General features: G+C 44.8%; 1 protein-coding gene across 5 annotated transcripts in view; it reads left to right on the forward strand.

Moving 5' to 3' along the window:
* Creb5 (cAMP responsive element binding protein 5) overlaps window positions 1–15,405 on the forward strand; it is a 402,021-nt gene that overhangs the window by 302,002 nt on the left and 84,614 nt on the right. For all 5 annotated transcript variants that reach the window (XM_006982222.4, XM_076566830.1, XM_076566832.1 and 2 more), the window contains 2 exons: window positions 2,522–2,648; window positions 7,565–7,675. In XM_006982222.4, coding sequence (XP_006982284.1) covers window positions 2,522–2,648; window positions 7,565–7,675 — 238 coding nt within the window. The remainder of the gene's footprint in view (window positions 1–2,521; window positions 2,649–7,564; window positions 7,676–15,405) is intronic.

Raw genomic sequence — 15,405 nt, forward strand, 5'->3', positions numbered from 1 at the left:
AGAGTGTTTTTCCTGCATGTATGTATGAGCACCACATGAGTGCCTGCTGCCCAAGGAAACCAATACAGGGTATCAGATCCCCTAGGACTGGAATTCAGATGGTTGTGAGCCTCCATGATGGGGGGTGGGAATTAAACCAGGGTCCTCTGCAAGAGCAATGAGTAGTCTTCACCACTGGGCCCCCTCCCCAGCATCTCATAACTGCTCGACATGCAACTCTTTTCAGCTAAATTCCCAAACAAACATCCAACTGGGGGCTCTAAACAAGTGTTATTTGTTGATCGAGTCCCATTCTGTGCCTCTTAGGTTGTGCTAACCACCTCTAAAGAGATCCAGAGTAAAGTCACACAACATTCAACAGTGGTTCTCAACCTTCTTAACACTGAGACCCTTTAAGACAGTTCCTCACGTTGTGGTTGTGGTGACTCTCACCCATAACATTATTTCATTGCTGCTTCATAGCTGTAACTCTGCTACTGTTATGAATTGTAATGTAAGTATCTGACATGCAGGATGGTCTTAGGTGACCCTGTGAAAGGGTCGTTTGACCCCCAAAGGGATGGCCACCCACTGATGGAGAATTACTGTCCTATAGTGTTTCTGGACCTAGACCCCAAAGCCTGATGGAACTCTGGAAGCCCAAGGACCTTCATCCCAGTAGTTGAGATTTGACTCTGCAGAGGTCCACAGGGCACATGTCAAGAAATAGTCTTAGTGATTTATTTGAAATCACTGGCTCCATTGTTGTAAGCTTTTTATGCTAACCTATTCTGTTTCTCCTCACACATACTCTATTAGTGTAGCCCTGTATATCCACACAACCTCTGTGCCATGCTTTGTATTCTTTTGTTTTCATACATGCACTTCTTGTTTTTTCCTGTGTATATCAATATTGAGTAATTGATGACTAATTTTTTAGGATGCCTGTAACTGTGATAAATAGCTATATTTTCAAAGAGAGCTCTCGGGCAAAAACAGTGGAAAACTTAATCTTCTGTGGAATTTTAACAGCTATGTGTTGGAAGAGCATGCTGGCATTCTTGTCCCATCTCAGCCCCCAATTCTCTTGAAGTCACTAGAACTTCGTGGAAGGGGAGCTCCTTCCAGTGCTCAGCTGTGACTCTGGCACAGCCCTCCACGGTGCCTTGGTGCTGGGATGGGATTCTGGCCTGGGTTGGAGTACTCTGTTGGGTCTGTAATGGTACCATGATGTTTTCCCAGGGCTCTAGACAGTGCCATGTGCTCTGCTGGGGCTTTGGACAGGTTCATGGGTGTCTCTGACTGGGCTGTGGTGCTAGGCTGAGGCTCTAACTAGGCTGTGATGCTCTGGTTAAAATCTAGCCAGAGCCTTGTGCTATCATGGGGCTATGGACAGGCCAGGGTTCTCCATGTTGAAAGAAGGCTGTGGCCTATACAGAATCCCTCAAACTGTAGCCTTATCCAGTTTTTGGCAGGAGGAGTCACATGTTTTATTATCTTTAGAAAATTCACTGATTCTGGAAGTGGGACATACAGGATTAGAGGGTTGAATATAGAAGACTCAGGGATGTTTCTGTTGGCCATTTACTTAATTTCATGGCTTGATGTTTATCCTGCTCCAGAGAGCAGAAGTCCGAGGAGATTGAGAATTCAGCCACAAGGTCACTTGTTTGCTATTTTTAATAAACACAAATAATTCCCTTACTCTCCTTTTCCCTTAGCTCCACATTCCTTGGCTCATTAAATCAATTTCAGGTCCTTAATTTTTTTTTTTTTTTTTTTTTTTGGCAAGTTGAAGTAAAATTTCAAACTATGCATTCCCCTGGGAAATGCTTACTCAAATCCTGCAGATCGGGCCCAAATCAGTTTCTGTCAAACAGCCTAACACCTCACGTTATTATGAAATGAGAGATTGGTAATAGAGGGCTGAACTCCGGACTTCCCTAAGAAAGGCTGAGTTCAGTGCCAAGCCCCGTGGTCCAGCTGCATTTGTTTGTGACCCGACTTTGTTTTTTTCCACTCAGAGTGGAACTACAAAAAAGTCAAAATGTATTTCTGCCAGGAATACATGAATGGAGCTTGCTCTGTTATTGTGGAATGAACATGGACCTCGAGCAAAGCCAGGCAGGCTTCAGGGCAATGACGTGGGCTAAAATACCAGTGTACCCAGACCTCAACACTTAGACAGTCCAGAGGCTGAGACTGGAATAAACTGGGCATTTGGCTCCAGATTTTCTTCCTTAGAAGCAGAGGCTGTTGGAGACACACCAGCATGTTTCCACTGAACATCAGTTAGATAACGGGTCAGGAAATGAAGTGGAATTTGATGTATTAACTAGGAAGCAGCAAAGGAAACCAGGCATGTATTTTATTTGTTATTATTTCCCTAATATCCTCAATTAGGTGGCTCTCCCATCAGAGGATCTGATCTGTTTGCCTGTGATGTTGGTGTGCCCATTGGTTTTGGATGCTGGGTAGCAGACCCAGGTCATCAGGAATAATGTGTTGTTTTTGTTTTTTGTTTTTTTCTCTTTGTCCCCAGGCCTGTCCCAGGCTCTCTATCATCTCTGCTCCATCTCCACAACAGACAGAGGCAGCCCATGCCGGCCTCCATGCCTGGGACCCTGCCCAACCCCACCATGCCAGGATCTTCTGCCGTCTTGATGCCCGTAAGCATTTTTGAGGGGGGTGCTTCTAGTGACTCCCCATTAGTACTGAGGCTCAGGAGAGGAAAGTAGAAGCTGAGATCTGAGCTGTCTGGGAAGAAGGCAGTGGCCTCTGAGTGCATTTGAGGTTGCATATTGTAATCAGGTGCCCATCCATAGGCCTTTCCTGTCCTTTGGGGTTTTTCTATGAGGCAGGGTCTATCCCACTGTTGGTGACAAGTGAGCCCACCACAGCCAGTGAATGGAATTTGTTCAGGAAGATAGTGTTTCATAGCCATAGTCAGCCCTCTGTCTGTGATTCCACATTCACAATTCAGCCAACCTTGGATTGAAAATATTGTTTAAAAAAATGCTTATTGTCTAAACATGCACAGACTTTTCTCCTTGTTATTATTCCTCAAATGTAGTTTAACAGCTTTTTATAGAGCATTGCTCTTGTATTAGGTAGAATAAGATGATATAGAATAAATGGTAGGGATATGCAGATTATATGCAAATATTAGACCATCTTGTACCAGGGACTTGAACAGTCACAGATTTGGGCATCAAAGCAGAGGCTGGTTTTCTAATGCTAATTCCCTATGGATACCAAGGGATGACTGCAGTTCTGAGTCCCCATCTTGAATCATATACAGGGTCATCAAATGGATAGTGATGGTTCCAGATAGAACCCAGGGCTTTAATTAAATGATCCCATGTAATAGCTGGCAATCTGTATTCATGCACATCATGTTCTATAAAAGGGAGCATTTTCTGAGTGTTTACTATATGCTGGCCGCTTTGCAAACACTTTGTCAGCTCATGAAACAGTCCTGCAAGGAGGTCTATAGTGGTCCTCATCTTTTGAAAGATGGAAGTTAGGCCGGTGACTTGTTCATCTGAGAAGCAGAGCGGCTGGATTCTGAATTCAGGAATCCTGGCTCCAAAGTCTGCTCTTTCAGCTACTACTAAATGATGGGTACGATCTCTTTTCCTTCACAGAAAATCACTGAGGTACTTACTTGCATACTGATGTCACAGATAAGAAAGTGGGGGCTCACAGGGTTCTGTCTCCTGGCTAAGGGTGTACAGCTCGTGGGTTATAGAGTCAAGATCTAAATCTAAGTAGTCTGACGTTTGACTTGTTGACTTTTCTTTTGAAATGGTGTCTCACTGTGCAGCTCAGGCTGGCCTTGAACTCTCATCTCGGACTCTTGGTGCTGGGTTGCAAAGCATGCACATTACGCCTGACCTTAAGAGTTTCCACTCTTAATTAGCATGCTGTATGTGCTGCTTCCCTTCTGACAATGTGGGGAGATGTAGTGGAGCAGAGGAAGTCTTGCTGTCTTCTATGACTGTCTCTCTTCCATCTTTCTCATTGTTCCTGGCATATGATTTAACCAACCGGACCACAGGAACTCTCGAAAGCCCGAGAAGCAGTATGACAACCCAGTTAGCAACCCTCCCACAACACAATGAGCATGAAGATTTTAGCATCTTAGGGTGTTAACAACCTAATTGTGTCACTTTATGCTCATGGTAATCCCAAGGAGATTCGGTCGCTGGAGTTTCTGAAAAGCTCACTTATGGATGAGAAGCTAGAGGGCAAGCAGTTGAAGGTTTAATGTCTAATGTAACACCATGTATGAATGAAGGTTGTGAGTGGAACTCACATCTCACTCTACACCGAGTAGCCCAGATTACCCTCTATTGAGCAATTGGCTCGGTTATCAGTGGCCCACTGCAAGTGCTCAGTGGTCCAGGCTGGAAGCCCTTCGTAATCTCTAGCTAGAGGACAGATGGGGGATCTGGTTGTTCTCCCTAGTCTGATTGACAGAGGGGAACGGCACTATTAACACATGAAGCCCTGGTTTCCTTCCGTTCAACTCATTTCATGGCTATTTCAACCACAGGCTGACCTCACTCAGCTTCTGTGTCCTGCTTGCCTAAAGTGATTTTCTTTGCAGAATTCTACACAATCACTAGAAAAATGCCACGACAGAGATCTTTTGTGTCTATATAGTTAAGTTGTCATTTCCAGGGATGAGATGGTAGCTTAAACCCTGGAAATCTAGTACCACTTTCCACTTTATCCTATCATACCACGGCTTGACTCACTGTTGATGCTTTAGGACAGAAAGAAGCAAAAGATTCAGATGGATGGTCAAGAACCAATATAGACAAAAAGTCAGAAACGTGGCCCCTGCAGAAGTTCCCCAAGCATAGTCCATGGCAGGATACAGCTGTGTGTGGTGACAGCAGGTGTCATCCAGAGCAGCGATTCACAGTGGAGGTGAGGGGAAGATTTTGCCCCTCAGGAGATAGCAGGCAATATTTGGAGACATGGCTGGTTATCACAACAGAAATGGGGTAGGAAGTATGGCGTGTAATTGCTAGGCGCTAAGGATGCTGTTGAATGTCTCACAATATACAGAACACTCCCACAACACAGAAGTATTTGACTCAAAATAGCAACTGTGCTGCGCTTCAGCGATGCTGAAGTTATTCATAGAAGCTGAGGTAAAATCTCAAAGAAAGGTCCCTAGGGTCCCCAGCCCCTTGAAATCCAGGTTCTTCTTCCGTAGTCATGTCACCAGCTCCAATGCTGGGACTGTCTTCTGGACTGTCAGTCAAAGGCTGCTCCTTCCCTTAGAGTCTCCACCCCGGGCATCAAAATATAGACTGTCTTTAGGTGAAGGTGAGAGTCTTAATTGCTTCATGATGCATACTTCCAGGTCACACCCTTCACAAAACCTAGATGCAAAGTACATGATATATCTATTCATTCATTCATTCATTCATTCATTCATTCATTCATTCATTCATTCATTCATTCATGCTACACACCTTGTTGAACACTTTCTGTGTGCCAGAAACTGCTAGATGCTAAGGATACAGGGAGTACAAGGCAGAGGCTGCCTTCAGGGACTTCCCAAGTAGTGATTTCCTATCGTCTTGAAAGTCAAATGCCTCCATAATTTGGGGAAATGCGTACCCGTTGATCATTATAAAAGCTTCCTAACCTGTGAGCACCCTAGCGCTTGCTTTCTAGTATGGGAAGAGAGGGGAATACTTCATACAGGTGTTTTTGTGCAATTGGAGATGGGACCCAGGGCCTCCACACGTTTAGTAAGTTCTCTACCACGGAGCTGCCGCCTAACCCTTCCTTGCCTGGGTCCTTCATTCACAGTGGTGAAATGCTGCTGGGCATTCAGCAAAGCCATTGTCTCCAGTGCGGTCTTTAAAGCCAGGCTTAGGGTAGACAGGACACAGACACAGCAGCGCCCAGGGTGCTTGTTTTGAGGTGGCACTTGCTCAAACTGACAGTAAACAGCAAGGTGAAAAACCCAGGTTTTCCTTTTGACAGATGCGGAGCAGCCCGTTCTGAACCGGTATTTTGTGTAACGGAGTAGAAACAATCAGACAACTACTTTAAAAAAAAAAAAAATGAGCAGGATTGCTGACTGCTGGCCACGAAGCCCCAAGCAGGCTGCTCTCACCCCTGTGTAGCTGGAATATTTCATCCTTCTCGAATGGGAAGGCAAAGCTCACCTGGGCTTTAATTTCCCTCTCTAAAAGAGTCCTCACTGGAATAAAGGGCCTAATGCTGCTGCATTCCTCATATTGCTTGGCCTCTGGGGGTGAAAGTTCTAAGTAAGGTGCATTTCTTGAATTCTTCACAGTTTAATTACAGCCTGTGAGAATGTTCTTAATGACACTCAACTTAAGAGCACTTAAACGGGTTAAATGGTAAATTTTATGTTAAGTATATTTAATCACAACTCAAATGATTTAAAAATAGAGTACCTACACTCCCTGGAGAGTTAGTGCACACATGGGAGCGGACGTTTTATTTCGCTGAACTGTCAAGGCCTCGGGAAGTTGGCCTTCATTGGCATCTCTTGACACCTTTCCCACACCCCTACTGGATAACAGGTCAGCTGATCCAGGCCAAGGAAAGACTGGTACCCACCTTAGAAGAAAGCTTTTAGCTGGCACCACTCAGCTGCTCAAGACAGCTTACTAACCAGATGCCTTTGCCGGGGGTCAATGCCAAAGAAATCACAGCCACTGAACCTCAGCCACCTAAGTGACCTTGCGGTGACCATTTCACTCGAGATTGCTCTCAAGCTTACTCTCTAGACAAGTTCCCACACTCCACTTTGAACCTGCATTGACAAGCAATTCTCCACTTTTCAAAATCACAAAGGTGAGGTTAGGGTGTGGGGAGCCCCCAAATTTATAACCACATTTCTACCCTTTGGGAGAAATACATTGAAGCATCAATTTATCCCCAACAGACAGTCTGGTTATTTTCTGCATGATATAAGTGTATTTGATTTCATTCTTCTTTGAAAAGTACTAATTTTCTTCTTAACAGAAAGTGTTACTGATCACCTGCATCCTTTCTGTCCTGACACAGAAATTATGCTATGCAAGCTGTGCCCTGGGCTGTAACGGCAGAGAGAAGGAGACAGAGTTTGCTGTACAATTAATTTTATTTTTCCTCTTGTCAATTGATTCATGTTTACTATGTAAAATTTCAAGTAAAACAATGTCAAAGGCATCCTAAGGTAACCATTTGGTATATTATATAATCTTTTAACATTTTAATGCATATGTTATTCTTTATAGCAACAAAAATAAACATGATTAGCGATGGTTGAAGTGTGTAGCGAAGTAGAAACAGTCGGTAGCTTTCTTTGGCAATGTCTGCTGGACCAGGAAGTTCCTTTTGGCATGGGGAATCTTCGATGGAGCACGCAGATCTGGATGATTCTTTGACGTGCTCAGGTTCAAGACTCAGGAGTGCACGACTCTCTGCACCAAGCCTGTGTTTTGGGGCTCTTCCCCGAACCCTGACCCAAGCAAAGTGCAGCTCGGTCTGCAGCCTCCGCCGCCCTCCTCCGCCTTCTAATTGTGGCTTTCCTTCCTCGCAGATGGAGAGACAAATGTCGGTGAACTCCAGCATCATGGGCATGCAAGGCCCAAACCTCAGCAACCCCTGTGCTTCTCCCCAAGTCCAGCCCATGCATTCAGAAGCCAAAATGGTAAGTAAGAGCTTCAGTCATCCTTTTGTTACAACACACGTGATTGTAAGATCGAGTTCTGCTCTGCTTCCAAACCTCAGTTAAGAGAGCGCTCTGTCCTTTGTTCTGGTGAATGGGTATTACTCTGGAAAGGTGATTGAGAGGTTGGCTTTTTTCTTCCAGGTATTTGTTAAAGATTTCCTGTATCAGATAATCATGTCCCAAACATGGGATTGGCATGTGGTGTTAAGGAAAGGGTGTTGAGGAGTTGGGGAGGTACATAGAAGTTAGGGCGGAAAATGTCAAACGGTGTGTTTATTTGCTCATTGTGTGAAATAACAAAATATTACAGAACTCTGTAACCTAGCTACATCTTTGGTGTCACTCTTCCTACCCAATGTCATTAAAACAGATTCTTAATCCCTACGTGTCCACAGTTACAGGAACACTATATTATTATTGTTGTTGTTGTTGTCGTTATTGGACATAGCTCTTAGACTGACACTGGTTTGAAAGAATGGGAGTCTTGTTTTCTGGCCATCTGTACTGAAAGGCGTGACCACACTTGACAACCTTCAGTGACCTTTAACCTATGATGTTTGGGGGCAGTGTGGCCAGTCTTCCAATACTCCAAGATGGATCTATGTGTCTATAATCTACTAGGTCTTAGTAAAGGAGGTTCTTGTCTTTCTTAGCAAGATAGAGTAGATTTTCTGGTACTATTTAGCAGAGTTACAGGAAGTAGCCATTCATTTTTCGTACAGTTAAATTTCAACGCCACAGTTCACATCCGAGGGCTCAGACGCCTCACGGCATTTCTTTTCTCTTTCCTCTTTTGTATCAGATAAGAGTATCTAGAAGTGAGTGCATGTCTGGTATACTGGTTGGCAACATTGATTGTGTGTGGCAAACGGTGTCAGGACACTGTGGACTATTCTGAAAGTTATCCATCATGCTACATGGGAGAGGAATCTGCCCTAACCCCTCCCACAGCCGGCTTGGGGAACCTAACCCATGTGACCTGTAATTTCTTGACCCCGAGAACCAACTGAACCCCAGCGCTGGCTACCCCAGGCGAAGGAAAGCTGTGGTCGAGAGCGCTCGCTTTGCTCCGCCACAGGCTCCGTGATGTGCCAGATGGCGTGGAGTCTGCAGCAAAGCTCGCTAAGTCTTTTTGGAATCGGCAAATATTTTTCAACTCAGCCCCCACAGAGCCAAACCAAATACTTGCTGGCAAAATAAAGTTCAAGCTGGCATCTGTTTTGGAGACCAAAGCAATGCCATTTACCACCACCCCCTCCTTTTTAAAGGAAAATAAAAATGAACTATAAAGGTGCTTAAGAAGAAACAAAATTAAACTATGTGTACGTGTCTGAGTAAATGTGTTGGGGCTATGTCTGGCATCTTCTGTGTCCAGCTAAAGGATCCCACAGTCTTGTTACTTGCTATGAGATCAGTGTCCCTCTTTCAGACAAACTAGAGATGAGATGTAAAATATGATTTCAAACCATGTATCCCTGACAATTGATTTTCACTGGGTCTTAATGTCACTGTTCCACTAAAAAAAAAGTTTCCACCTCTAGTCTTGCTGCCAAAGAAGGAAAATGCTTCCAAAGGTGGCACAGGTTTATAATTATTTACATGCATGAACTGAAACACATGATATGGCAAATCAGTTGTGAGTAATGTCATCTGGGAACAAAAGGGAACTGGTCTGTTCTTAAAAGAATGGTTGTTACCCCACAAATGCTCGCGGAGTTAACTGCACAGAGTAAGCACGCCACTCTGCCGATTCATGTTCTAAGTGAATAAACATTTCCAGGCTGGTGATGTCTGGACTCATGAACTTGATCTCAGAATCCATGCCTGAGAAGCACGGCTTTTCTCTTTGCTCCTAGCTGTTCCCTCTGTGGCTCCTGCTATGACCAAGGCGTTATTCCAAAGGGGGAAACAGCAGCGTTGGCCACAAGCACTCGGAAGAATAGCTTTCACTATTCAATAGCAGCTTGGAGAAGTGTCAGGTGGACTTGCTCACATCAGCGGGTCAGCATTTCTGTTCTTATTCCGATTGCTTTGCTGACTGCTTACCCAGTTATTGCCATCTATTAACCATACAGTATTTTCTAGCAGCTTTTGGGGCTGCACAGATGAAAAGATTTTATGAAATACTGAGCAGTAAGGGGAAAAAAAAATCATCCATGATTTTAATGTCAGCCAGAGCCTCCCCAGGTTTCTCTGAACTACAGGCTTTGTTGTTCTTTGCCTAATTTTCTTCCTGTGTGAGGCTGGAATGGATTCCAGATTTCAATGGAGACTCTTGTTTCACTGTTTTCAAGGACTTTTCCTAAGGTCACACATGGGCCTTTGTGATGAATGTCCTAGGCAGGGTGTGTTCTCAGACCAGCTACCAAGGAGGTGTTGCCCTCACCTCCCCACTGCAGCCCGACTCTCCCGGGGATGCTGTGTCGGAGGGTTCATTTCAGATCCCCCAGTGGCTCCTGACAAAAGCCACCACCCTGAAGTTGGAGGCGGAAAGAATCTCAAGGCCACGTTTATTTCAATGCACAACTTTGCCCGAGGCTCTCTGACCAGGAACTGCCCATTAGAATGCATCTGTTCCCCTTGCTGGACGTTAACTATCCATTGTCTGCTGAGAGAGAAAACTGCGGTTCTTACCAGACTCAGAAGTGCACTAAGCTGGGACATCTTAACTAAGGAGTATGTGTGCTAATCTTTGATTTATTGTACCTGCCTTTATCGTAGTACTGACTGGCTATCAGTTGTATAGGTGCTTAAGCTGGTGGTGAGCGGGCTTCTCAGCTGTACAAGTACATTCATACATACTCTCTTCCATTTGGGGCTCAGGAGCAGACTAAAGCCACTGAAATCCTTCCATCTTCCATTTTTCTTCCTTTCTTTTCTTTCTCTTCTCTTTCTTTTCTTTCTCTTCTCTTTCTTTTCTTTCTCTTCTCTTTCTTCCTTTCTCTCCTCCTTCCTTCCTTCCTTCCTTCCTTCCTTCCTTCCTTCCTTCCTTCCTTCCTTCCTTTCTTTCTTTCTTTCTTTCTTTCTTTCTTTCTTCCTTTCTTTCTTTGAGACAGGCTTTCTCTGTATAGTCCTGGCTGTCCTGGAGCTCACTCTGTAGTTCAGGCTGACCTTAAACTCAGAGATCTGCCTGACTACCTCCTGAGTGCTGGGATTAAAGGAGTGTGCCACCGCCACCACCCAGCATTTTTTTTTTTATGTGTATGGGTATTTTTGCCTGCATGTATGTCTGTATCTACCATGGAATCAGAAGAGGGTATTGAATCCCCTGAACTGGAGTTGTGAGCCACCCTGTAGGTTGCTGAGAATCGAACCTGGGTCTTCTGTAGAGGAGCAAGTGCTCTTGACCACTGAGTCGTATCTCCCGCCACCCCTTCCATCTTTCTAACCACCCTAAATTATAAGATCTTCCCTCAGATTCTTGAGTTCTGGCGTCTTCATTAGAAGTGGGGTCCGCAAGAAAAAAAGTCACTAAGGCTTGATGGATACTCTCCTTAACATTCAGAGGAGAAAGGGAGAGAAGTGTGGAGGGGAGGCCGGTATGAGTATGGGGAGAGAGAAAGGGGAGAGGGCGGAAAGGGGAGACAGAGAAGTGAAGGGAAATGCAAAGCATCATGGAACATGCCTTACTCCAGTCTGCTAGTGGAAGTGAGTAGGGGATGGGAATGTGATGGACTCAGAGTTAGGAAAAGTCATTCCTTTCCTTCTTTGCTGTCTTTTCCCTCCCTTTCTTTGAATGGTCTGGGTTTTTGGTTTTTTGAGACAGGGTTTCTCTGTGTAACAGCCCTGGTGATCCTGGAACTGGCTTTGTAGACCGGGCTGCCTCGAACTCACAGAGATCCACCTGCCTCTGCCTCCCAAGTGCTGAGATTAAAGGCGTGTGCCACCCACCACTGACTGGCTCTTTGAATGGTCTTATAGTCTACATCTCGAGGTCTCCTTTTATTTTTGTTTTGAGAAATGTCTTATTTTATCCAGTCTGACCTTGAACTCATTAGGTAGCCCAGGTTGGCTTCAAACTTCTGATTTTTTTTTTCTCCTTAACTTCCCAAATATGTGATATTCAATTTCTTTTTGTGGGAATTAGACAAATTCTACCTAGCTTTAGATGGAATTTTGCATAAAGGAATCTGTAGTAAGTCTGGAAGTTGAATGAGTTATAGAGAGCCTGAGGAATCTGTCTGTGTCCCTCTTGATTAGGTGACTACCACAGTGTAGAAGCTAGTTAAAATGAGTGGTGGCACTGGACCAGCTATTCTCGAAGATTCTGGCTGCTCTGCTGGTTTTACCTTCAGTTTGAACAGTGTTAGTTAAGACCAGAGAATATTGCCTCTGGGGAAAAAGGTGTGTATGGCTGCATCTGACTCTGTCCCCAGAAAGCACATGACAGAAATATTGCCCCTACTTGTTAGCCAAATGAAGAGAGCTTTAAAAAAAACTGGCTGAATGACATTATTTGACAAAACTGGTCTCCAGCTTCAATGGTATTTTTGTTTTGATTTGTTTGACACAGAGTCTCACGTAGCCCAGCTGGCCTCAGATTCCCTAGGTAGCCTGGGTAGCCAGGAAGATGACCTTGAAGTTTGGGCCTTCCTGTCTCCATCCACCCGAATACTAGGACTACAGATGTACACCACACTATCTGATTTATGCCATGCTGGGAATTAAACCCAGGGCTTCACGTATGCTATGCAAATATCACAGTTCAATCCAAAGCTTTTGATTACAACACCAAACTTTAGGATAAAAAATATGACAGAGCTAGCAGAGGTCAATACCTTAGATTAAATCATTCTTTTTAATGTACATTTATATGCAGATGGTGGGGGCAAAGTTAGTTTGGATCTCCAGATGAACACGACAAAGTTAGGATGTTCCCATCCACTCATCAAGAGCTTGGTGGACTCCCTCACTGGTCCAGCTCTGCTGCCGCCTGTTTACCCAATACATCTTGTCTCCACTTTTTACAACTTACATACACGTCTCCCTCTCTTGATTGATTGACTGGAAGCTCCTCAAAGAGATCCCCTGAACTACGACGGCTCCTGGAACTGTAGAAAGCCCATGAATGAAAACTGAATTTAACTAGGTTGTATCAAGTTCAGTTCAAATCATGCAAGGAGCCAATACTACTAAGGAGATGGCTGAGATGGAACTGGTAGAGAACAGGGATGAGGCTGAGAAGGAGAGAATAAAACTAGATAGGTTCAGAGCCAAGAGCTGAGCTGGTAGAGAATTGCTGACTACATTTCATTTCTTTGGAAGACAGCTCAACAATGCCCATCATGTTTTCCTTGAGAGAAAAACAGCGCATGTGTTCTTTAGAAAACAGAAGTTGGAATGTCATTCCTCTCCTAGGGATTGAAGGCAATCAATAACCAATGATGTTTCTTCCACTTCGATGGACTGGTCATGCTTGATTTCAGTCATTAAGATGATGAAGTCATTAAGATTGTCAATACTTCGTCTATAGGGGTAGTGGCAATTAATTGAATAAATACTTAAATATGTGGGTGTGTGAATGAACAAAGACTGGAGAGGTAAGACCTTTAAGGGATGGGGGCAGTAAGATAGGCTCTTTATCTGAGCAAGGAGATCACGGCCTTGAAGAGACTTAGGGAGGTCCAGGCATCACTAGAGTGCAAAGCTGGGCTCCACTCTTGGGCCTTCATTTTTCAAGCTGGATTTTGCTTGTGTTGCCTGGCACCACTGATAAATCACCAGCGGCGCTGCCGTTGGCTAATGGCTTTCCCTTCGCCGACTGCAGACAGAATGGGGTGGTATAGTGAGCAAGCCTTGGTTAAACACTCACTTTGTTTTGAATGTCAACCTGGGTGTGTTTGTGTTTGCCTTTACCCTCCCTAATTATCAAGTGGGATGACTGGTCGCCCCATGGTGCCCGTTGGCCACCCACTGTCCAACAGATAAATCACAGGCAAACCCGGCTCCCCGTGGAGCTGCCGGGAGAGTTGATACCCACGAAAAGACAACCTCCTGGTAGCATCTCTCTGGCACTCCCCAGCACAGTAGTTCTTCAGTCTGCCTGTTGGCTTTAATCAGGCCCAGCTCCATTTCCTAAAAGTGCAGGAGTGAAAGGCACTGGATGCCTCCCTGTCTGCCGCTCAGAAGCTTCGGCTGGACAGCAAGGGCTGCTGACTCTAAGGAAGCTCTCATTAACTTTTGAGTCATGCTAGTGGCCATGTGTCCCTGCAGCTAGTAATCAAAACATGATGATGGACCGGACTAAGTGACTATATATTTTCTCAGAACCTTCCTGCGTTGCGCCTCTGAAAACCACTGCCCAAGGAGCAGACTAATAGGAATTATGTAAGATTCCATGAGAATGTGTTTTTTTGCTAATATATCTAACATGTCTCGTTTTATAGGCAATTTGCCTCTGTAGAGCCTGTGGTAGAAAATAATAATTGTCAGCGTTAATTAAGCACTTATTTTGTACGTGGCGGGAACAATGGGAAGCGTGTTGTAATGTTTTCTCATTTAACCCTTTGACACTCTGGTGAGAGCAAATCTGAGAAGGTTTTGGAAGCTCAAGCAGCTGGTAGAATGTGGTGCTGGCATGTGAACCCTGGGTTTGAGCCCAGGGTGCCGGCCTTGTCCGTGTAGAGCCATTTACAAACTGCTATGTGTTCTCAAATGCATGATATCATTGGAACCTCCCAGCAACCCTGAAAAGTCCTCAGTTTATGGACAAAGAGCTGAAGGGACACAGGCCAGGGGTCAGATCTTCTTTGATTTTACCTTTTTCCTGCCATCCCTTGCTTTCCTGTGGCAACTTATCTGAAAAAAAAAAAAAAAAGCAAACCTTCATGATAACAAAGCAGGGTAGTATAAACCCAGATGCAGCCCAGGCCCAGCAACTGCTTAGCTTATACCTGTTCAATTCTCCAGGCCTCTCTAAATTGGGAGAAGAGGCTTCTCTATCATCCTGTGTAGCCCAGATAAGGCTGGGTCCTCTTATCTTCTGTTATTAAAGAACTAAGCAGCAACTACCTGAAAGCCGAGTGCTCCTTTCTATTGGCTGAGAGCAGGACCTCTCACCTGCCACTTGAATATACCCAGTATACTGTGGAGAGTGCTGTGCAGGGGTGTGTCATGTCACTTGTCAAATAAAACGTAAATGCTTAGATTCTGAGGCCATTGCTAACTCCACAGTGACAGTGAGTTCCTATAGCATTTTGTTCCCTGTGGGTCAGACTCTCAAGCCTTCTCTTTTGAGAAGAAGAATTAGAGCTTATCAGCAAATTCCAAAGCAGAACGGGGCTTGGGAATTTTTTACGAAAAGCCTTCCCTTTGAGGAACAAAGGCCCGAGGTTCAAATCCATAACATGTCTAAGGTCACAAACTGTCTCACAGGAGGAAACCTTGACCAGGATTCCTCATTTCCAAGTGGAATGGAGCACCCTCTCTGTGTGCAGATCTGGAGCTGTCAAGGCAAGCAGCTGCTGCTATGGGTGGGGTACTCCCCAAGGGGTCCTTTCTTGGGGTTCTAACTACAGCAGGTGATGCTGTGAAGCTCATGGCGAGAGGAGAGGGTGTGTTTCTCTCTCCTGCTACTGGGCAACAAAATCAGGCATGTCCTGGCCCAAAGGTGTGGACTTAGTTCTCCGGCTGTTGGTGAGACTTGGTGCTTAAAGAGCTGGGATTGTCAGGTTATTCAGTCACTCGCCAGCCTAGGAATCCATAGCAGA

Source organism: Peromyscus maniculatus, chromosome 3, assembly GCF_049852395.1.
Source record: "Peromyscus maniculatus bairdii isolate BWxNUB_F1_BW_parent chromosome 3, HU_Pman_BW_mat_3.1, whole genome shotgun sequence".
NCBI lineage: Eukaryota > Metazoa > Chordata > Mammalia > Rodentia > Cricetidae > Peromyscus > Peromyscus maniculatus.